At 48.3% G+C, this 24,149-nt stretch overlaps 4 protein-coding genes across 4 annotated transcripts; 3 read left to right on the top strand and 1 right to left on the bottom strand.

Moving 5' to 3' along the window:
* Nucleotides 1-5,378: 5,378 nt before the first annotated feature.
* Nucleotides 5,379-5,911, bottom strand: FSST1_002617 (uncharacterized protein; the record flags this gene model as incomplete). Its single annotated transcript, XM_083228623.1, has 3 exons — nt 5,379-5,423; nt 5,669-5,740; nt 5,789-5,911. 3 exons carry the CDS (start codon nt 5,909-5,911, stop codon nt 5,379-5,381), a joined length of 240 nt encoding a protein of 79 aa, XP_083092799.1.
* An 8,283-nt stretch (nt 5,912-14,194) lies between these two features.
* Nucleotides 14,195-16,598, top strand: FSST1_002616 (putative phosphatase regulatory subunit-domain-containing protein; the record flags this gene model as incomplete). The annotated part of the gene is made up of 2 exons (XM_083228622.1): nt 14,195-16,111; nt 16,209-16,598. The coding sequence occupies 2 exons, from the start codon at nt 14,195-14,197 to the stop codon at nt 16,596-16,598; spliced, it is 2,307 nt and encodes a 768-aa protein (XP_083092798.1).
* A 1,959-nt stretch (nt 16,599-18,557) lies between these two features.
* FSST1_002615 (uncharacterized protein) lies at nt 18,558-20,372 on the top strand (the record flags this gene model as incomplete). The annotated part of the gene is made up of 1 exon (XM_083228621.1): nt 18,558-20,372. The coding sequence occupies one exon, from the start codon at nt 18,558-18,560 to the stop codon at nt 20,370-20,372; it is 1,815 nt and encodes a 604-aa protein (XP_083092797.1).
* Nucleotides 20,373-23,574: 3,202 nt separating this feature from the next.
* Nucleotides 23,575-24,015, top strand: FSST1_002614 (coactosin family protein; the record flags this gene model as incomplete). The annotated part of the gene is made up of 1 exon (XM_083228620.1): nt 23,575-24,015. One exon carries the CDS (start codon nt 23,575-23,577, stop codon nt 24,013-24,015), a length of 441 nt encoding a protein of 146 aa, XP_083092796.1.
* Nucleotides 24,016-24,149: the final 134 nt, after the last annotated feature.

Raw genomic sequence — 24,149 nt, 5'->3', positions numbered from 1 at the left:
CCCCGATTTACGGCCATATCGCATGAATTTGAGGAATGAAATACAGAATCAAGTTCCAACTGTTTAAATGCGACAGGTTCATTTGTCGCCAGTCGAATTGACTGTGCGGTTGATGTGTTCTGTGATGGTCACTGAGCAAGAGCGAAGGAATTGGCTCGACTTGTCAATTGTAGAGTCCAGTAACACATTCAATAATTCATCTACCAGTCGTTATTCATTCCAGTGATTGACAGAAGTATACTTCAATGGTGTCCCTGGTCTCTATCTGGTGTAGTCATTGCCGACAAGGCTTCAACTCAAGTACCAGTGCGCATTTACGAGTTGATCAAGCCTACACAAGTACTGCATTAACGATAATTTAATATCACCAATTGTTTATGCTCCATACATTAACAGAAGTACTAGCCAATGGTGTTCCTAGTCTCTATCCAGTGTAGGTATTGCCTATAAGCCTTCAATCCAAGTACTCCAGTATGCAATCACGAGTTGACCAAGCCTACACAAGCACTGCATGAACGCCAGACAATTTAATGTCATCCGTCGCACTTTCCCCATACATTATAACGTCGGTTATAGTGAGAAATGTGTTGTACTGCTCCAGAATTCTCACCGTTGGCGACTGGGTGATGGTCATGCCTCAATATGCTGGGCATGCCGCCCACTCTTACGAACGATCCGCACGACAGAATTACTTAATTACTGCTTGAAAGAGATCTCATTGCCATGGAGAATCCATAAGTGACGGCTATTTGTGCGCGACGGTAACCCATATCAATAAATGAGCGAGTGTCACTGGTGTCTTGCCGTCAAGAAACCGCTCTGTAGGCCATCACCTTTGCGAATGAAGAACTTCCAAGAGATCCTTTGCCGTTCATCCGGAAATCTGAATCTTCCGTTCGACATCGTAACGTTACTGTACATTTCTAATCAGTCAGTCATGTATAACCGGCTCTCTTGCCCTCCCATCCCTCGTCCCCCATCATGCAGAGAGGTACAGCGCAGTGGCAAGATCATGTTACTTGTCTTGTTTCGTTCCTCTAAATTCCTTCATTATTAACAACGGAGTTCGCTCGGTCTCCTCTTCTAGATCCTTCTCGGAAGCGACACTGTCGGGTAGCGGATCACGGCATAGAACATGTGACATCCCCAGCAGAGCTCAATGTCAGCACAAACAGCCTGTTTTGTTACAGAAGCAGTGAAACTCAACCGGTAAAAAGTGACAATAATGCGAGGCAAATGAACGGAAGGGAGGTTGGAGGTTGCTGTGCATATATACACTCATGCCGTGTCACACCAAGAGTGTACACGTCCCTGAAGCTCCCTTCCTACACGAAGGCGATGAACCGCACCGTTGCAGGTTTGTCAAGACGAATAGCCACTTTTGGCCTCGTGTCGGTACTACCCAAACCATGCTTTGGCTGACGGGTGACGGTGCGTCGGGTTGGAAGCTGTCTGGACTTCGAGATGGGCAATTCGGATGGTGTATTTCCGGTCGAACCGGTCAACTAACGTGACATTCATTCAGCTTATTGAATGGAAGATTATCGCGTCGCTGCGGTCAAAATCCGGGGTGCATGAGATGATGATAAGGAAGAAAGATCACCATTTGGCAGCTGGTGTCATTGGTGTTTCTTCACCGGACGTGTTGGCATTTGTGGTCGTTCAACACCAGCGCGTCACGTTCTGAATACCCTAGACCTGTACACAGCAACGACAGGAGCAACGGCAAAGCTCGGTGAGCCGCCACTCTACAATTATCTATCAGCAACTTGTTATCTATCAGAGTGATAAAGCATCCAATTGCTACTCGCGATTTCGCCTTTCTGGAGTCAGTCATATGGCCCGGGCCGTTCAATATGGGTGTGAAGACGAGATCTAGAACTGGTCAGATACACACTTCACAGCACCTCTTAGCGCATCAAACTGCTCACCGGCCGCCAGTCCGACTGTACATTGAATGCTCAGACGGGGCGAGAGTCAAAGCGACGGAAATCTGGGGTACTGAAAGAGTCAATTGTGAGTGATTTGTCATTTTACAATGGCACATAGCATGAGCCGTTGTCGCAATGGTCCCATGGTACTCTGTAGTGTGTGAACATCAGATCTCAGTTGGTGTTGCCCTATAACTGGATGAGTGAGGCGGACAATGGCGCGCAACAGAGTTTACAAGGAGATAGATAAGCTTCGCTATCAAGGAAGCACCTCCGAGGGGGACATTTTATGTGCATCGTATCTGCTCTGTCACGCAATCAATTAACGAAACAAAGTCATTTGACATGCAAGAAATGCACGATACAGCAGCAAGACACAGCGGGAAGTGTCTCAGGGCCTGCATTGCATGTAACTGTACCTACAGTAAAGGAACAGTTGAAGACTGCAAAGCAGAGATGCATGGCTGAGGCGGTGAACAAGTTGCTGAAGCATTTGAGAGTTCCCAGGGGTTACAAAGTGTGTGTAGAGAGAGTCCCCTATAACCGTTGAGATTTGGTGTGTGTGTGTGGCTTGCAGTGGTGGTGGCTCACCTCTCACCCGATGTGACCACCAATACGCTTAGCAAAACTCTCCAGGCTTGTTCCACCTCCGCGTTCAACAACTCTGGGCCCGTGGAGGTGACAACTCTGCGTGAAATATTGAACAATGATGCATCACGAATAGTAACAATTACGTAGGATACGAGCCAAAGAGGGATAAAAATGAGGGATATTGCTGTGAATGGAGACACAGACAGTGATGAGTGCAAGCCACCACAAGCTATTGAGCCGCTGGAAACCTCTTGAGAGTGCTGCAAGTCATGTCGGGCGGCTATTCAATTCCTCTCTGACTCTCTATCACCTTCCACTAAGCCAAAATGAAAGAATTAAAACTGCGGCTCATTCACAAGGGCGTTTGCAAAGTGGATTTGTTTGATGACTGGAGCTCCAAGAGGCTCTTGTACGATCACCACGATGGAGATGAGCCCCAGTAGTGCTCGGCCGCCAGACCAGGACAAGGGCTCCCTACATAACAGTGTAGGACTAACTAACTGCCCTAACAGACAGTGGACTCCAGCATCAATCATACCTTGTAGAGAGAAAAAGCTTGGCGTGAAATTGGCAAGTAAACTGAAGCAAAAGAAAGAGAAGTAACCGTGCAACCCCAGCAATTTATTATTGGCCCACTTCCCATCTGTATTTTTAAACGATTCACATACTAGACTTCGATGGTAGTGACCATGATGCCTTTGTAACGTACGTCATTAAGCATTCGTTCGTCTCGAGACAAAGTGAAAGGGAACAACTCCCCCGTGGGTAAGAGATTTTAAGGGGAAGCCTGGGGGAAAAGGTAAAGCAACAGTCGTTTGGAGAGAGATGGATATGTCGCCAGGAATAGACAGAGAGACAGACGTTAAACGAACCAAGTTTAGACAAAGTCCCTGTGCCTGGACAAGAACAGAGGTAAACTATCCACAACAGAACAAGTTTTGCTGATCAATCGCCCGAGCCTCAAGATGATGGTGTGCAACCATCTCGAATGAGAAGAAAAAAATGGGCGGTTCGCCCTGGAGATTGTCTGTATGTACTGTAACTGTAGTCCTTGACCAAAAGTACCTTGTCCATCCTGTGGAGCATATCGACAGAAAAGCAAAACGATAATAGACGAGGTCGCGCAATCTCGACAATCTAATTTACAGTAACCTCGTCTCTGTATGGTATGCCGGTTTCAACAAAGCCAATGCGGCTTGGCTTCACCGGACGGTTTCTTATCTGACCGACCGCTACAGGGGAAAAAGAAGTTGGAGGGCAAAAGGCAAGCAAGGGTAGATCAGCGGGGATATTTAAACCAGTCGAAAGCGATGTACAGACACATTTTCTCTGGTGTTGAGGCGATTACCTGTTCGTGGTTGGTAGCAAGGAGCCAGGATCTTGCCAAGGTGTGTGTGGGTGGAGGAGGAGGAGGGGGGCCATACCGTTGCTTAGCGAGCTAGCGAGCCATGATAACGGGTACGAGAGGGAGGGAGGGGAGTGGACAGGGGGAGGGGAGGAGAGGAGGAAGAGGGGAAGTAGTTCAATCTGTAGGAAGCTCGCAATGGAGTTTGCATTCTGACAAGATATGATGAGAGGTAGTCAGGATTAATTGGTTAAATTACTGTTTAAAGACAGAAAAAGAATGCCGTGCAGATTGAACGAGAACCCATTCAGTCAATCAGCCTTGGCAGCTGAAACGACTTTAATAGGTCTAGATTGAATGCTTGCTCTCTGAACTCTCAAGTTAGACGACGCCATCCCATGGAGAGCTTCCCCGCACCATGATTCGATGTTCTGGTCTTGGAGTGAGTGTCAAGTCAAGTCGTGACCGTACTTATCATGAAACCCATGACCCTCGCTAGTAATAATACAGGGAATAAATGCCAATTGCTGGTAAACCGGAGTAAACATTCCCATGGTTCATCACATGAGATTCCGAATCGTCCGATAAAGCAGGTTTCTCAGAATTCCCATCACGTGTAGTATCGGGTTCTTGATGTCGGCCGAGAGAAAGAGACAGAGGTTACTGTAGCTCTTGTTTTGTCCCGATATGGTTAACACCGGTCTCACGAGTCGTTGATGTTAGTGCAATGTACTCTGTAACGAATGGTTGCTCATCAGATGGTGGCTTGCTTCAGTCAAAGAGGGGGTTTTACTCTGGCGCGGGGTTGGAGAAGTCTCATTTCGTTCATCCGTGCAGCTTCAAGAGTCGGGGTGCTTCATCTCGTAGAGTGTCTGTCTGTAGGGTGACTTGCATCTTCTTAAAAAAGACATCCGCAAAGACAGACTCAAACCAGTATCCCTCAATCCACTCATTCCTACTGACACCCATCACCAAAAATTGATGAAACTGTAGCCATCAGCATTCAATGGTAAGCTGGCCCACCCCGGATGGTCTTAGGTACAGTAGCCTCAATCGGGGCGGAAGATCCGGGGCCAATGCGCAAGGCACGCAGCGGACTTGGCTCAAGCCGAAACTCATTCTCACGGACATCGTAGGGCACGTACGATCATGATGATACCATCAATCTCCACAGATAAACGGCACTCGCACGATACAAGACATGAAGCAGATGGTAGATCACACGAGCTTGAACTACTGTCCCCCGCATTCAATCCCCAGACTTTCGTGATAATGCCGAGCGCATCATGATAAGCAAGCGTCTGTACGAACGGTTGACTTGCAGCAGCTCAAAGAAAAGAGCATACGCAATGCAACGCACAGCATCGTCATCATCACCAGTTTCGCTCTACCTAATATATCGCCTGCATAATAACGAGTCTGCCGTTTTTTACTGAACGACCTCCCTCTGCCCCCTCACGGCGGAGGCGTCCTTCTGGTTGCGGATGTGGCTGCGTATCATGGCGCATGTCTCACTGATACAGCTTCCCACCCATGGTAACGTCGGTGAGGTAGTGCTGTACAGTAAACTCAGTTTGGTTTGGGAACTCTTGAATCCGGGGTTCAAATGCAGTTTTGGTTTGGTCTGCTTTGGTCCCTACAGGATGCGTGCGCGTAAAGGGTCCTTGGCAATCATTTTCACAATCGCCACGGAAGGGTCCTGAAGCTTCCCCCCTCCTCTAGAGTGTGAGGGTGTCCAGAGCACCAAAAAAGGTACAACTGCACGAAGATCACGACGCGCCTTTCACCCCCACACACTCACACTTTCATCATAAGATTCTGTGGCATTATCGTTGCGGAGATCATCAACGACGATCAGGGTAGCAGACATGAACTGGACCCTTTTTTTTTTGTTGATGATGATGATCTCCCTTGGAATTACTGTCTGTGTCTCTGACTTTCGTCTTGTCTTATTTCGCCAAGGGTCTGTGTCTACGATGAGGTGGTTGTAGCCCCACGAGGCTTGTCTAGAATATGCAAAACACCAAAAGATAATCACGGCCATGATATGAGATCCTTCCTGTCTACCCTGCCTGGCTGCCTGCTACTCGGTATACCCTCTCTGAACAAACCCGAGAAAAGACATCAGATCATCATCTTGGCTCAAGAGTCAAAAAAGCACAGGGCATAAGGGTCCCTGTAACCGTACCCACAACTCTGGTGGGATGGAGCATGTCCTGATCTCAAAGGGGTCGGGGTTAGTTACCTTTTGTCTCTTTAATTCAGGGTTTTCCTGTTATTACTCTTGTTTAACTACAAAGAGGAATTCGTCCCTTTTCTTGACTGTTTGTTGCAGGTGGTATACCCACTCACTCAATCGCCGGGGTCGTTGAGCTGAAGAGGTTGAATGTAACGCGCCCCCTTTGGCAGTGGCAAATTGCGAGATTACTCACTGAAGAGTTTTTAAATATCTCAAAAAGAAAGAGGAAATGATGCTCGATCTCGGCTTGAGATTAACTTTCTTTACGGAAAGTAATCGGCAATAATTGTTTAGGACCCTTGAATGTGAACAAATGGCTTGGATTGATCAACAACGCCATTGAAGCCATCATGCCTTTGGGGATCTTCGAGTCCTTCTCAGTGGATGCTAAGGTCCAACCTCTCAACTTCAAAACAATTAATTCGTCTCAGCCTAGACAGTCTAGCCCGTGCAGATCTTCACTGCGGGTCATGGAAAATACGATTTGGACTCGATTCAATCTCGGTCTGCGACGACAGCCCCTCTATTTACTCTCTGTTGAGTTGAGTTGAGAGTCGCCCTGAGCCTCTGAGTCTGTGGTCAATGCCACCCATGTTTTGTCTCGTTTAACGTCTTCCCTGTTGATGAACTGCATGCTTAGCGAGACCTCAAAATACCAATCAAGCCACGAATCCGAAAAAAGACCAATACTTGTCGAGACGTTGTGCTTGCAGAAAGGGTGTCTGTTTGTATTAGTGATAGGTATCTATCAAACCGCAAACGTAACAGTACAGATGCAGGAGATGCTTCATTCATTTTAGCATTCGCGGGGAAGACCGTCGTTTATTGTTAGTGGAGGTAGTCAGCCAAGAGTTTATTACTGAAACCTCCAGATAAGCTGAGGGTCCTCCGTTTTTAGCAACTGCAGTTAAACTGTAGCGCGCTACTCTCACCGAGGAGGGGCGATTACCTATCAGCCTTGCCCAAGAAGATGGAGGTAGTGTCGATATCGAGTATCCCAATTGCCTCAAAATTAAAGGGAACAGGACGGGTAGAAATGATGGCAAAGCGATATCGGAGGGTTATCATGTCGTCAGTTCACCATGATGATCAGAGGCTCTGGCGTGAGGGTGTCAGGTTACACAGAGATAATTGCTCTTCTCAGCTAATGAAGCTATCCCAATCCCTGTTACATATGTGCTCTGTACTGTTGCTCTCCCGTGCGTTATCGTACGGGCAGGGGGTTCATCGGGTTCTTGCTGGGACTCAATCTCAAAAATGTCCAATTGTACTACATATTCCTCCCTTTGGTTCGCCATGCCGGGCTTGTTTCTTAAACAGCCACTCTGGGAAAAATAACCCGACAGTGGCTCATACATGCATATCGCAAAAAAGGGAGAAGGAAACGGTTTTCTTTAGCGCCATCGTCAATTGAACTGGTGACTCTTTAACGCTGAATGCGACGTTCCAAATTGGTGTGTGCGCATATGGACCAACAAACATGGCCTAGGCGACGTAATTGAGGCAAAAGTTTATGGTGGGATGAACAATATATGCGGCACGACAGAAGGAGACAAAAGGTTGGCGATTTTGACTAATGGGTGGCGATGCAAAGGTCTTGGTGTTGTGCTTGGATATCGAGCGCTGTAGATAATTGTTGGGGGGAGGAGCTGTCACCTTGCAGTGGCAATGGATGGCTGTCAGCAACCCGACAGACCCCGTTCAAAATGCTAAAGGTATGGTGGCCATTCAGACAGGGAAGTTTCTGGTTGGTCCATCACATCATTCAGGGTCTCTTTAGCAACTGTTTCTGTGAGAAGTGATGGCGGTTGCGTGATATTGAGTTGAATGAGAGACGTTGTGTTTTTTTAACATGTGAAGATAGTCAGTGCATGCCACTAAAGTAAGCCATGGTGAGTGGTCTAACGTCGCCGCACCCAACAAGCCCCCAAAACTGTTAAGATGAGCCTGTGCGCCCCCACCAGCCACCAGCTAGTACTACGAGGCGCTGTAAATCATCTCATTGTTGGGTCCCCAGGGCTTGTCGCTTCTAAACTGAATGTGCTCTAGTGCTGAAACCAACGAGTCTTTAATTCCATCCCGACTCACCCTAGAGTTACGGTCTTTTGTCTCGAAATGAATATAATGTAATGCTAGACTCGGTGGTATTTAAAAACTCGAGGCATATAATCTGGTGATTAAATGACAAGAAGGGTAAAATACCTCCAAATTCCCCACCACCCTTCTGTCTGTCAGTCATACTTAGTCTCGGGGCACTGTTTAATGACTCTAGAATGAAGCTGATAACGAACCACAATCGGGAAAGGCTGTCGGACCAACATGGAGGTGAAAAACTCTAACTGGCCATACAAAACGCTCAGCCCAAAATAACTAAGCTAGGCTACCACACTCGAGCCTCTAGGCTGACGGACCTGACAGGAGTCCGGTCCAGTCCCAGTCGAATTGAGTGCACAGTCCCCGATTGAGTGTGAGTGGGCGATCTGGTCTGTGCTCCCATCGTTATCTTTGTCTATCACACTAAACTCTTTATCACACAAGTCTTATCCGTTTCTCTCTCTGTTACTAATCTCTCGCTTCTCGTCTCCGTCGCTGTGGTTTCGCCTCGTAATTAATTAACACAACGGGCAAAGACAAACAAGCTCAAGACTAGACTAATACTACGTGGGGGGGGGCCTGTCAGAACGATTGCCGCTCGAAGCGAAAATTATTACTCCATCATGCCATAGACACAAAAACCGTTATTGACCAATTCCCTTCAATCGTGACATGAACCTCTGACAGGGCTAACATCTTGACTAAGCAGCCCCAGAACCATCATCTCATCTGGGAATGGTGCGATCTGCATGCAAAAGACAAACCGCCATCGTCTGCGAGCTATTGGCGCTTGCTTCAGAGGGGGGAATGGTGACAGAAAAGCGGTCTCGTTGACTCTGCTTACGAGTGTATTGTAGTCAAACTGAATCATGACTCTCAACTCTGCCGGCGGTCAAGATAATCTTCATTCACGCGCACACTTATTGTGTTCACAAGTTCATCTCATCAAGTGCCAGTCCGTTCAATTGGAGGAGGACGCTGTCTCTACCTACCCCAACTCGACACCCCACACACAGAACAGACGCGAACAGGCGGTCGGTGTCTTTTTTGTGTCAGATCAAAGACAAGACAATACAAGCCACGAACGTTGAGAACCTCGAGGGGGGAGAAGGAACATCTGCTTTTTCGCATTGTGTCTCGACCACGATTCCCCATACCTTGGGCTTCTCGACTCCCAAGGGAACCACCGACAATGCTACAGGCATCGTGAGACTGGGGAGGCTAGTTCAACTCCCATTGGAAGAGATGCGGGTAACTGACTGATGAATGTATCACGGCATGACATGACATGGCATTCTTGACAAGGGGATGAGTATGTAGCCAAGGAGCAAGGACACCTGTCTCTCTGTCTATTGCGGTACGGTAGATCTTTTGCGTTGCATTCATCACAATTAAAGAAAAAAGTCTGGGGTTGATGGAAAACGTGGTTGGTATTTATTGTGCTGTGCCGTAGTTGGTGATGGGTTCAGATGCTTCCAGACTGTTGTTGTTCGCGTGGTGAGACAATGAAAAGAATGCAGGCATGGTTTCTGTGACGACATACGTCATTGACGACAAAACAACCGTGTCACGACATGTTTTGTACATTTTGGGGCCTTTACTCTTTAGCTTGTCTTAAGCGAAGGCATTCATTCGTTCCATGTATGCATACAATCCCAATCCTCAATCGCGTGTCCAATCGCTTGGTCGGGGTGTTAATTCCCACAACGACTCCATAATCTGCCGGAGCATTGGCCTCGTTTTTCTTTTTTATTGATCTGTGCTTTTGGGAATTTTTGTTCGTGTTTTAAACAAGGGGCTCTGCCTTGGATTTCGGAGGCTCAAAGCAAGTCAGACAAGACTCAAGACTGCGCTGTAGCGGAAAAAAAGGGATGGTGAGGGGGAAAAACGCCATGGGCTGGGAATGGCGTCCGTTATTACCGTACTGTGTAATAACGAGTCGGTGAGAGCTGTATTGAGTTTTGTGCCGTGGGAGATATTCCTTCTCATCGAGATTCATCTCTCATGGAATGCTACTTTGTATCTATCTGCCGAAGTTGGTGATTCTCTGCCCGTCTGACTGCCTTGTTTCCTTTTCGGCGCGCGCGTATGTCCCCGGAAGATACGGAGCGGACAAAGCGGGAGAGTTCAGTTCAAGGACAGGGCCGCCGCGATAGTTACCATAGACTCGCGGAAAAAGAGACGCAGAGACAGCTGAAGCGTACCTAACTTTAGTAGCTACTAGTTTTATCGAGGCTAAACCGTTAATCGTCTGGGGTGGGCTTGTTCAATGGAACTCTAGAGTGTGTCACTGAGATGAGGAAAAAACTCCACCTTTTTTTTTGGTGATGAGTCTGAGAGCGAGAAATCCACAAGCATGGATGTCGCTGTCTCTTTCTCTCTCGCTTACCATTCAACAAAGACCGTGCTCTACATGAAAATTACGGAGTATGATTGCAGTAGACTCAAAGCTTCAAGATTTTTATCGTCAAGCGATTTCGTCATCATTATGATGATGATGATGAAGAAAAACGTATGCAAGCTGAGATCAGCCTCGTATGCTTTTGCCTACGCCCAGCATCTCATTTGTTTGTTTGTCGCTGAGACAGAATGGAATACCCAGTAAGAAAATGCCTGTCTTGACCGATTGACTGAATGCAACCTCTTCTTACCACCCAGAGAGAGAAAGAATGGGCTTGGGGTGCAAAGAATGCACGAGTAACTTGGCGTGCGCCATGGTTATCTGTGATTCGATGATCTGACTGACATCCCCCCCGGCCTTGGGAGCGACGAGACTAAGACCGAAATGGGTGTGCGCCGACAGAAAAAAAAGAACAGACTCGATTGTTGGTTGGTCGGTCAGTGCTGTTTCCAGTGGTTCTTGATCGCCGTGTTGCTTCACGATACCAAAATGTCTCTGTTGGGTTGAGATATCTGAATCCTCACCACAACAACTGTTTAAGATGAAAGGATTTGTTTGAAGGCGAATGTTTCTCAATTTATGTTCTTTTGCGTTCATGTAGGTCTTTTAATTCCATGTCGCATCTTCTCGTTGCTCCAACACTCTTTTCCCTTTCTACTTCTGTTTCTTCTCTGTTTTCAGCTTTTTTGCATGCAACACCATCAGATTAAACTGATTGCAAAAAGTGTCAGCCTTGTTCATTTATTCATTCAATCCTATTCATTTCGTATAATAAACCTTTTATTTAAATCGTTGCCATTTACTCTTTCTTTTTTTACTTTCTTATTGTCATTACTATCAGGGTTTTTGTCTTTTAACAGCATACCGATGCTACCGTTTCTGTATCGTCGCAACAACCAACAACACCAATAAAACTGTAAACTCGCCCATTCAATTCAATTCAATTCACTGAGAGCTTAAGCTTCCGGCGCATCCTCAAACCATACCAAACCAAACAAGGACCTCATCAACAAACCCATGCCAATATACCCTTGACCCATGCTCATCAGCAAGTCCATGCTCTCGTAGCATTTTGGGGATCTCCGCTTACAGAAATCTTTTATCTGACTTGGCCTTTTTTTATCGGTCGATACGGATACCTCATCTAACGCTATCGTGACGGCCTTGCTCAGATCATCTCCACTTGGTTTCAACATCAGTCGAGAACCTCATATCATACACATTCACATTCTTTTTTACCAGCATCGGCATCAGATGCAAAGAAGCCAAGCCGAGACATCCCCACGCATTCACCAAGAGAATTATTCGCCTCTCCTTTGTATTCCGCCATCTGACGTTTTTTCCTGCAAACTATCTCCCCTGCCCCAACAGCCCGTGTGTACTGGATCCGGTAACCATCAGCAGTTGGTAACATCATCTTGTACGTACAACGTGCATAACAGACTTGGGATGGGATTGTCATCAATCTTATAAAAATTTAAATCTTTCTCTTCAAACAAGAGAGTGTTTTGGGTTTACAAGAGGCTTTTCCACTACTGTAATATCCAGCAGTAATCGGCAGTCGCCAAACCCCGCCGCCATCGCAACCCAAAAACAACGCCAATCTTGTCTTCATCCACAACACCAAGAACGCCTTTATCTCTCTTCCCGCTCTTATTACGGTTTGGAGGGGTTTCTCCTCTTTTCGCCTCCGCCTCAAAAGGTCAAGAAGCATCAATTCACGCATTTTAAAAAAGGTCTCTCTTCAATTGTCAACATCTCGGCGCTTCTCTCTCCCAACTCTCCACAACTCCATCCTCATCCCCATCTCCATACTCTTCTCCCCATTCCCACCCCACGGAGAAACGTCTACTCTCTTCAGTTTGAACCCCGCCAAAAGCCAATGCAACAGAGCTTTGAGTTGAGAGAGTTTGTTGATTGGATGCAACTGTAATATTACTGTTACTGTTACTGCACTGCATATTGTACTGTAGTAGAGTCTGTCTAATACAACAACAACAACACAACTCGTAAGTGCACAGCATCAACATGATGCCACCCCTTCCCTTGTCTTTCTCTTCAAAACCCTACCCTACCCATCCCAACCAAAAACCTCGTTATCCCACCCCTGGGCATGCAACTCAAATCCTGCCCCATCCTGCCTCTGCCCCATCCCTGCCGTTTGGCACCCACCACCACATCTCTTCCTCCACCCATCCCAATTGCCTCTACTGCAACTCTACCACTCCAACCATCAGACGGCCCATGCCTACGCGGCTCTCAACCTTGTCGTGCTAGTCCATGCCGCTCAGTCCGGCCCCGGCGCTGTCCTCGTCCTCACACACCTCACTAAACCTCCATGGGACAAGTACCCAAAAAAGGCCAAGGCAGTGGAAGCGACCAAGGTCAGGTCAGGATCAAGACCAAGCCAAACCAGAACAATCGTACTAAGTTTCGTACCTTGGTTTTTTTTTAACTGGGACCTGGCCTGAGAGGGATGGCAACTGGACAAAACACTCAAAACCACCTACTCCCCGCAGCCCTTTATCCTCGATTCCTTTCAGCATCTCCACCCCCAGCTCTGATTGCTGTTCAACGAGTTTACGACCACCCCAGAAAGAGACTGATCGATTTACTGACAATAGTATCATCAGCAGGAAAGCCATTTTGTTGTTTTTGTTATTCATTTGGTTCATTGTTTGCATTTTTCTATTTGATGTCAACCTCCTCCTACTCATCATCAACTCAACGAGCCTCATAATCCGACGACAACCGCTGTCATTCCTGTTCAACGTCGTTATCTCGGAATCCACCTGCAGTATCACTTCACTGTGATACCTTTTCAACCCACCGTCAATCAACTGCCGACTGTTCCTCGTGGATCACACATTTGCTCTGTTGCTGGAATATTGCCAGAGCATTTTCCTCGTCTTGGAGTCGACAAGTTTGTTTGTTTCCTGGTGTACGCATTGATCAATCGTGTAAGTTGTGGCACTAACCCAAAGCCCACCTGGGCGCCAACCAAACCCACTGAACTACTACACTGCACTGCAATGCACTCGCTGTGCTCCCTGTAATGCTCGCCAGCACAGCATTACCCACAGCGAAAAGCACAGCCCTCCTGTTTGCCTGCCCGTTCTTGTTACAAACGCAATCCGATTAAAAAAAACTTTCCACATCATATCATTGCCCGTTTTCATTCTTCTATTCATTGGGAAACAATCTGTGATCTATTTCTTGGCTACTCCATCTTGTTTTCTTGCCCATTTCTTCTTTTCTTTCCGTTTAATTACGCATCGCCACAAAAGTTCCCTGTTTTTTAACCATGCTAATCAGTACCTTCCCCATTATTAGACCTGATCTCGATCAACACCTGCCTTGATCTTCATCGAAAGCGCTAGGAGCAAAAACTCCATCGCATCGCACCAAACGACAATCCTCCTCCCGCAACCTCGTTCAGTCTCATCTCGCTCGAGACGAGAAGATCATCAACCTTATCACCCTTTGTCGATTCTTTTTACCTCTACGTGGTGAAGCTCCCGGAAATCCTTTCCTGCTTCCACGGATCACCTCCTCCACCACCTCTCCCTCAAATCCCACATACGACCTTGGGAATGCCTTACACGCCGCCCACCCACCGATCTCCCGCCTCCTCAGCCCCTACATCACCTGTAGCGAGCAGGAGGTCATCGCTTCAATCGAGCCCTCGACCTAGCCTACCACGATCCGCCTCATATCTTACAAAGCATCGACGAACACCTTCAGCTTCTGCTCTTAGCGATGGATCGACAGGGACTTTGACACCGCAGGGAACATCGGAGGATCTCAAGAGCATGGGCACAGCAGTTCCTTCAAGCGTTCGGCAATCACCCCCACCAGTGACAGACGAGCGCACGATGCCCATGGGTGCTATCATCTCCCCACCTGACTCTGCTTCCTCCGGTAGTGACGATGAGGAGCAAGGTCCCCAAATCCGAGGACGAAAGCTTGACAAGGCTCTACGAGATGCCGTCAGCCAAATCCCCATGCAGCGCACATCATCTCCCGAACGAACACAACAGATCAAGCACCAAGACAGCACAGAAACATTACAGCTTCGACCCCGCAAAGACAACATGCACCTCAGCTTCAGCACAAGTGCACTTGGTGATCTTGCCAAGGGTCGCAAGAAGGGTCACGTTCGATCAGCTACCGAACCCAACGCTGGTCTAAACAAGGACAACTCACAGTCAGTATCAGAAGAGGAGACCGATGAAGACTTGCTTCAGAAGCCTCAAATGGTACGCAAGAAGTCTGGTGAGCTCGTCCGACCTGCACTTCGTCCTTCTTCACGCCGTCGCCCCTCAAGCATGCCTGGTACCCCCATCTTCTCCAAGGCTGTTCACTTCGATTCACATCTTGAGCATGTCCGACACTTCCTCCAGGTGGATCGACCTCTTGCTGTGAGCGCTGGCTCTTCACCTATCGACAGCTACGAGAGTGACACCGAGTACCCCTTCCCTGGCAATGGCAAGCAGGCTGCCCGTACCCCTCCTTTCGAGTGGGAGATCCTCACCACCAACTTCCCTCACGACTCTACGGCTCGTAAGTCGTTGCCTGTCCGACTCGAGAAGGTTTGGCTCTCGGCCGACCAGAAGACTCTATTGGGTTCAGTGGCTGTAGCCAACATTGCCTTTAACAAGGCTGTTACATGCCGTTTCACCCTGGATTACTGGAAGACCACCTCGGAGGTCGCCGCCGACTACAGCCATGAGATCCGCCCCCGGGAAACACCGCTTGGCCATGACCGCTTTACCTTTTCCATCAAGCTCGCCGACACCGCCAACCTCGAGTCCAAGACCCTGTTCCTCTGCGTTCGCTACACTGTCGGTGGACAGGAGTACTGGGACAACAACACAAACTCCAACTTCCAGGTCGACTTCCGCAAGAAGCATCTCCCTATGAATGGCAAGAACAACTTCCAGGGCGCTTCTTCTCGGTCGGCCGGTCTTCCCCGAAGCAACCGACGCACCAGCAACACCAACGTCCCTCGACCCAAGTCGATGCCTGTTAGCTTCGGTGAGTTTGGTGATGACGCGAAGCTTAACTACGATCAGCCCATCCACGAGTTTCTTGGTGAGTCTGAGAACGGCACTGGTGGTCTTCGCCTCAAGTCCAAGTCGGCTGGCAACCTGGCCAGCGACAACCTCTCTAAGGACTTTGGCTCACCCAGTGGCCTCGCCTTCTCCAACCGTTACGACTTTGGTGCTTCCCTCAGCGCTGCCGTCCAGGCTGCTAGGGAGAAGGAAGCCGCCCAGGACAAGGATGGTCTTTACATGAAGGCCAACATCCGGAGTCCCAAGCCCATCCTCACTGTCCCTCAACCTCCCTCTACCGTTAAGAGCCCTACGATGGCTACCGGAGCTACCTCTCCCAACTCTACAATTTCCAGCTCGTCATACGAGGAGCTGGTTAACAAGTACTGCTTTGTACGTGCCCCCGAAGTCCGCCCTGCCTCACCCATCGCTTCTGGTGCCCGTCGCCCATCCCTTGTGCGCCAGAATCGTTCCATCGTTCATCCAGCCCATCGGGATGGCACGGCAATCCAGAAGCAAAATGAAAGAGTTGGTTACTAACAGTCTTGTGCAGTTTGGATCAAAGCAGTCGAGCCCTAGCATGATGGACGGCACCCTCAGTGGTGCTCGCTTCGACCCCGCCACCGCTGGCAACCACCGCCATACGACCTCGCTTGGAAGCCCCAATGGCTACGTCCATCACGCCGGCCCCGCCGCTCACCATACCCTTCAACTGGGTGGTGCTTTCAGCCCACAGTCGGGCTCTTCAACACCCAAGGATGGCTTCCGTGCCAACAACACATCGCCTTCACCGAGACCCTCTGCCACTGCACGGTCGGCTTCACCTGCCTTTGTATCTTTTGATGGTACTCCATCTAATGACCTGTCGTACCATGTCCAACAACAAATGATGGACCGGTTTCCCTGGTCGGGCGATGGCCATGCTACGGCGATCCGAGGATAGGACCATGTCGCTGACCGTGGAATGAAGTTGGACTGTTCATGATCCACCAACAACACTACACCAAGATTGTATTGCTATCGACATTAATTCACCGCACACACTGGGCCTCAAGTCAACATCGCTTGTCGGCCCACATCACTACTCTACCTGGCTGTTTGACCCGAAACAGCACGAGCCTTTGATCAATGATTGATGGATGCTCACACTGCTTACGGCCACAATTGTTTGGCGTTTACGGAATTGGACTTGTGCAAGCCTGGCATGGCGCGCCGGGCATCCGCATTGGAGTTTGGGTCTTTTTTACCTGCGAGTTCTGTTTCATTTTCTCTTTGCTATCGCGGAACACCACCGCCTTTGTTTGACTCTGCTGTTTTAATCATCATGTCTGGTCACCTCAATCTTTGACCACTCTCCGTTGAACGGGCAGAGATGGTCTTAATAAGGATTGAGCGCGCAACAGAATGAGCTTGCTTTATTTGTATTTACGCAGAAGGAGAGCGAAGCCTGGTTTTACGCGTGTCACGATGTCTCCGAGAGTGCGTTCTTAACTGCGCCTACAACGATGACTTGATTGAATGCGAAGACTGTACAATGGCGCAGAGGAAAAGGGAAATGAATTGTTAGTGATTGATTTGGGAATGGAAACAAAAAGTTTGCTTCCTTGCGAGGAACGCAATGCAATGGATTTGTGCCTTTTGGAAGGAGGAGTTGGTCATAACAGATATACATTATACTACTATACAAGGCTGCCAGAATGCAATGCAGGTACAGCTTAAGAGAATCATTTGCACCTCTGTTATATTTTTTGTTGCGATGTGAATGTGTTTGTTTGGTGGTTGTGTAATTGAATGTGGTGAGCCGCGATAAGACGGAGATGCAGAGCCTGTAAAAGTAAAACGGACTTGGCCGCGGTAACGGAGCGCCGCCGTTGTTGGTAATTGGTCACACCGTAACAATGAGTTACGGTCTGGACTTTTCTTATCATCGCTTCAGCACAGCCCCTGTATACATGACTACCTTGTTGATGCGATGCGATGGATTGGGGGTGTGATTTGAACAAATGGATTGTGCAGTTATTAGCGATGAATGGTGGTGAAGAATGAGACTCTGTTGGATCCATTGCGTGGTTTGCCGTTACAGCGGTTTCCCGGGCTTTGTATGGATGGAAGTTTAGTGTCGCAAGCAGTTGTCTTGTTATAGCGCTTTTACCCTCTGTAAAGTTGGTGGTCGGGCCCGTAATCAAGCGTAAGGTTCAACGCTCAACTGTAGAGGGTTGGTTTTTACGGCGTGATAACTGGGATAAGTTAAAGAACTACTGTAACTGATTCGGCAAGGCAGAAACAACAGAGTACAGTATAATCTCATCTATGTCGTGTTTATGCCAGTGGGATTACTATTGTAATGCGCTTGACTCTGGTTGACGTGACTTTGACAGTTCACAGAGTGATTGACTTGCCTCTGTAAAATTAGTGATTGGCCCTGTCGCTATCTGGGCAGACATCAGATTATGTGGTTGTCTTGTTGCAGCGGTCCACCCTCTCTGCAAATCTAGTTGTTGGATCGGTCGCTAATCAAGCCCGTATCATGCTTGACTGTACTGGGGGTTATCGTACAGGCGCAAGCATTGGAATAATTTAGAGAGATACTGTCTAATTCATCTAATATGGTAAAGGTAACAGAGTATATTCTATAGATTATTCCGGTCTAGTATTACATAAGTTGGATTGCTCTTGTAATATGCTTGCCGTTGGCTAAAGTGACACTGGCAGCTTTAATTGACTGCCCACCAAATTGACTGCCCACCAAGCTGACGTCACGCCACCTCAGCTCCCCCCCTCCAACTCAATCCAGTTTCAGTCCAGCTTCGGCTCCTCCTCAAGCTCAAGCTCCATCACCAGGCGTTAAAGCCCAACATTACCAAAATAACCTTATTTCTTTATCGTCTATCTTCCTACGAAAATGTCCTCCCGTGGCGTCCCAGAAGTCCTCTTCAAAAAGGTCGACGAGTACGTTGACTCTCTCGCTCCTCAGATCCAACCCCGCATCACCACCGAGCTAGAAACCTTTCAGCAAAAGACAATCGACAGTCTCGAAGACAAAGTCGTCGACGCCTTTCGCTCCTTATTCGACAAGGACAAGAAACCTTCCGATAGCCGAAGCCTAGACGACAATGCCCCCGATGCCTACGGTGGCCAGTCCTTGCCGTTTGCCGACGAGATTGCAAAGCTTACGCGTAGCTTTACTAAGATCACGGACGAAGCAGGCGATGATTTAAGGGATATTTTTGACATCACTGAGGGACAGGGTGGAGGAGGAGATGATACGAGGTCTCGTGGCGGTGGTGATTCTTCTCGAGGCGGTGCAAAGGGCTTCCTTTCGTTCGCTATGGACGCTGTACAGGACCATCTCGAGAAGAACAACGGCAGAGGTTCTGGAGGCCAGGGTTTCGAACTCGATGGTCTTCTAGGCATCCTCAGCGGTACCATCAAAGACGCAGCGCGCAACCCTGAAGAGAAAGCTCGTCTCATCAGCCCCGAGATCAAGGAACAAGTCGGCGCCAAGCTTCGCGAACAGCACGCTCCCATCGCCGAACAATTCACACGAATCGCTCTCGATCATATAAAGCGCTGGCTTCGAGGAAATACAAGTACAAGGGATTTGGGAGATGGCGTCAAGGGCGAGATTGAAGATCAAGTCAAGGATCTTGTTAAAGGTCTCGGAGGACTGTTTGGCAACAAAAAGTCCAACGAGGGATCTGCGCGAGGCTTTGGAGATAATGATCGCGATCGCGCTGATGGAGATGGTGAGAGCGGCGGTTTCTCAAAGGTCATCAGCGACAAGCTCAGCACAGGAATTGCGCGAGTCCACCGTGAAGTTCGTCTCGAGTTCCGAAAGATCCTTGGTGGAATTGAGAAGCAGCTCTTTGAGCTTCTACCCGATTCATTCCAGCGCCCTCTTGAGAAGATCCTCGGCGGTAACCCATTCGATTCACAGCTGGACCGCGACGCTGGACCTGGAGGCTCAGCGGACCGTGGTTTTGGGGATGACATCAAGGCGAAGCTTGTCAATAAGATCCGTGGTCTTGTCCGAAAGGTACAAGAGACGCTGCGTGAGAGTATCCTTGGTGTAGTCAATGGTGGACATCGCAAGTTTGAGCGCGAGAGTTGGGTGTTTGTTCAGAACATTGTGGAGCAAAAGGTGCAGAAGTACCTGCCCAAGGTCAAGATCTCTGTGCCTGATGATATTGGAAATGAGGGTGTTAGTGTTGGAGCGCCTTCTGCTGGGAACCTTGGTGGTGCCAATCAGCCGGTGCCGGCTTCGCAGGGTGGACAGGGTGGACAGCAGCCTTATAACCCTCCTTCGCAGTTCCAGCAGGATCACCATCAAGGTCAGGATTATAGGCCTCAACAGGGTCAAGACTACAGACCTCACGAGAGTCAAGACTACAGGCCCCAGAGTCAAGAACACCGCCCTCAACAAGGTCAAGATTACAGACCTCAGAGTCAAGAGTATAGACCCCAAGGACACGACGAGTACCGACCACAGCACGGCCAATCCAACCAAGACTACAGACCTTCGCACCAGGAGGGATACCGACCTGATGAGTACAGACCTCAACAGCATCAACCGCAGCAAGACTACCGCCCCGATCAGTATCCCCCTCCGCCACAACAGCATCAATCTGGTGGTTACAACCAAGGCTACCAGCAAGACCAAGGGTACGGACACGATCAAGGTCAAGGCCAGGGATACGGAAACAATCCCCGCTACTGAGAAATGGAAATGACCACGTCTGGTAGGAAGCAGTATCGTATTGGCTGCGCTTCAAAAGTTACATAGCGTCGGGTTCAACATGGCGATGCTAGGTAGACCTTGACAGATTGATGAATGATATGATCATTACACCTACCCTCTCTTCCCTCACTGATGCATTAGTTCTTCACGCATTGCTCGTATCGCACTCTTGTCAGAGCTCTAACCGAGACCCTTGAGTTCCGCGACCCTGGATCACGCACCCCCACAGGGCAGAATGTCGTGATACCATCAGATCATCTCATCTTCAATCTAGAAGCAGGGTTCAATCTACTCTATAGCGACACCTTGGACCAAGGGTCCAATCCACCATGTGAGAAAGTCTCCCTCAACACTGTCCCTAAATGCATTGCTGCGGTTCCGGGATGGGCGGCGAGAGAATAAGAGCATCACATGGTCCCTTGACGCTGCGTTATCGTGATGATATGATCCTCTAGTGGCCCACGTGCAGAAGCGTTTCGTCAGAATGATACGGTAGTTGAAGTTTTAACCTCGGTATTAAGTTTCTAGAATCATGAATGGGGTTTCTGCTCATGATATGATGCGAAGCGATAACGGCTTTGTTAGATACACGGCGTTCAAGGGCTTGGATTTTTGTTAGTGGTGATGTTAGTGGTGACCCCACGTTATCAGGGCCTGTATTTAAACGTCGCAATTAACATCATCGAGAAGCAATCGGGTGTCATTAAACCGAATTGTCGCGACGGTTAATTACATATCTATTGCTTACTAAAAATGGAGATTTATTTATTGACTCATTTTTCTTGGAAAGATAGAGAATTGTCCATTAACAAGTTTGGCTGGTTGCTGTCAATGTCGTGAAGCATCCGTGCCTTTTCCACCAAGCGTCAGAACTGAATCAGACACACAACAGCCCCGTGGCTTAGATACAATGCATTGAATCTGGAAGCGCGCAGCCGTTAAGCATTGCGATTAACGTTCAAGGTGTCCAAAGCGCGTGTAGCACGTTTGACACGAGACAATTGCCGTTCCGTTGCTTCATCTTCGCTAAGCCTTAGCATTAAGCACTGCCTGCGCCCATTAACCTGGACGATACTTTATTATCCGACGCATGCGCATCTACAGATTGAAACGTTGGACTGGCTCGTCGTGTTTCCGTTTAATTATATGTTATCCTTATTCTCGATTTCAATCTTTACCGGGGTTGCGTTTACTGTTGTCAGGGTATTCTGGAATTGTTCATGTTCGGTTCAATTGAGCTCATCGACAATCTTGACCAAGCTCGAGGGCGATAAAGACAACGTTTCCGAAAAGAAAGCACGACTGGACTTGCGCTGGCTTTACTGTGATAGGGTTACTTTTGAGTGTATCTGAACCAATATCTATTAACAATCCCGTGATTGATCAATTGAGATATCGCAAAGGTTGAAGATCGTGGTAGGAAGGTTGAGCGTCTTGTCAGTCGCTGTCCGACTTGTGCGTTTTAACGTGATGTCCCCAGCGGATCAAGTCCAGTGCGACAAATGCGCGGATGAACAACACAACCCCAAGAGATACGAAAGAGAAAGAGAAGAGATAAAGATACTAGTAAGTAATGAATAACAAACAATAACAAACTAATTAATTATTGTCCTCGTCCCTGTTATCTTCATTTATTACTTGGTGATTCGTTAGTATTGGTCTCAAAAGTCCAATACTTCCTCCTTTGCCCTGTAGCCAAGTCATTCCAGAGGACCAAGAGAGCACCTCATTCTCACACAATACAAAAGCATTGCTCAACAGCCCACTTCTTCCTCCCCCAACACAACCTAAGAAATGCCAATTCCAAGTTGTCTGTTAACTTGCCCGGTTTCTTTATCCATTACGAAATTGCTGTTCTTTTCCACGTTGTTATAGGGTCAATTTCACTGGGACCAAGGGGGATCCTAGCCCGGGCCCAATCCACTAACATGGGTATGTCGGAGTCAGACAGTTTATCTTCTCATCCTGCAAGCCACAGGAGGAAAAGAGAGAAAGAGGAAGGAGTCTAGAATGTTGTTGGTTGAAGAATAAACAGGGGTTTCATGCATTTATTGTACGACATTGGACTGGGCAGATACGAAAATAGCATCTACAGTGTTTGGGGTTTGAGGTTCATGCGGACAGAGACAGACAGACTGTCGTCATATTTTAGTACAAATTCTCTCTCATTTTACTTGCGCTTTATGGATCAATTAACTGGATGCTCAACGTAATCGCTGTCCTGTAAATGAAACGGCGGCCCGTTGGAACTCGTAAAAACTCCACTGTCGGCTTGAGACAATTCTCGGGCCGACTGTCACTGAATATGCGATTATTGCCGAACAATAACTCTCAATTGATCATCTTCAGGGGGACCATGCACTGGGAAACAAGGGGAGGGAGATATCGGTAATATATCCCTCAAAGAAGGAATAATCGACCAACAAATGGAACCTGTCATGAACATAGCTCAGCCTTAGTTAAAAGGGGTAGTGTCATGCAGTTTAAGTGACTGAGACACAGAAGCAGAAAAGAACAACATTCATGAACTTGACGACCCTCTTCAGCCCTGAGTGAATCAATAATCCGACGTTTGAACTTGAACTAGTTGCCCACGGGGGAGGGGAATAGCTAATCGTGTTTCTTACGTACTGGAAAATAACATTAATCGTGGAGAGAGAGGTTGTATCTCGTCGTCGCACGGGTCTCCGGTAAGAGGAGCCGTCGCTCAGGGGGGATGGAAGAGCTGAACCGACTTGAAGATGATAAAAGCCAAGACGACGGAGTCTGTCCGTTTCTTTTCTAGCGTCATGGTGAGAAATATGGATCGCCATGCTTCTAGAGCGTCTTCTCTTACTAACGTCCAATAACAGGACAAGGGACAAAAAGCGCACTGTCGTTGGTCAGACCAGATATCCGAGCTTTTCCCAGACCAGAAACCCTGCCCTGAAGAGAGACAAGGTTAGGGGAGGAGGGGGAAAAAGAAGGGAACAGGAACTGGCCCCTGAGAGTCAAACATTCGACGAGAAAGACCAAGCTTTTTGAACCCTTTAATTGTTCTATCGTTCAATACAATCCTTTTGTTGGTCGATATTAGAAACTACGTACCAGGCCCAGTTTATTCCTCCCACCTCTGCGCGACGAATCCGATTCGATCCTCAACACACACCGATCCCAATCAATCGATACGAATAATAACATAATGTCTGGTCTCGACGCACAAGACATAGCCGCCGCCTACGATGCCGTGCGCTCCGACAAGGATGCCACCAACTGGCTCCTAATCTCGTACGCGTCGGCCGTGGGCAACAAGCTGATGCTCACCAAGACGGGCACGGGCGGTCTGTCAGAGCTGGTGGGAGAGCTTGACGATGGTCAGGTCCAATACGGTTACGTGCGAGTCGAGTACGCCAACGATAAGGAGAGCACGCGTGTTAAGTTTGCGCTGGTGGTCTGGATTGGAGAAAACACAAAGGTCATGCGCAAGGCTCGTGTTAGCATTGAGAGCGGTGATGTCAAGAGGCAGCTTTCGCATCATAGCATTGCGGTCACGACGGGGGATAAGTCCGAGTTGGATGAGAGGGATATTGTGGTTCGGTTGAGGAAGGCTGGTGGTGCTGATTACAATGGAGGACGGGGTTAATCATTACAATGCAGGACGGGGTTGGTCGACTACTACAAGTACATACATGCACATACGGAGTACACATGCAAGGAACGGCCCGTCATGACAAGCGTATTGATCATCAGCTATCAATATCTCCAGGTTTGAGTACC

The sequence above is a fragment of the Fusarium sambucinum genome, chromosome IV (genome assembly GCF_050947815.1).
Source record: "Fusarium sambucinum isolate potato_lamoka chromosome IV, whole genome shotgun sequence".
NCBI lineage: Eukaryota > Fungi > Ascomycota > Sordariomycetes > Hypocreales > Nectriaceae > Fusarium > Fusarium sambucinum.
Note: the sequence above shows the minus strand (reverse complement) of the source record. Positions and strands in the feature narration are given on the sequence as shown.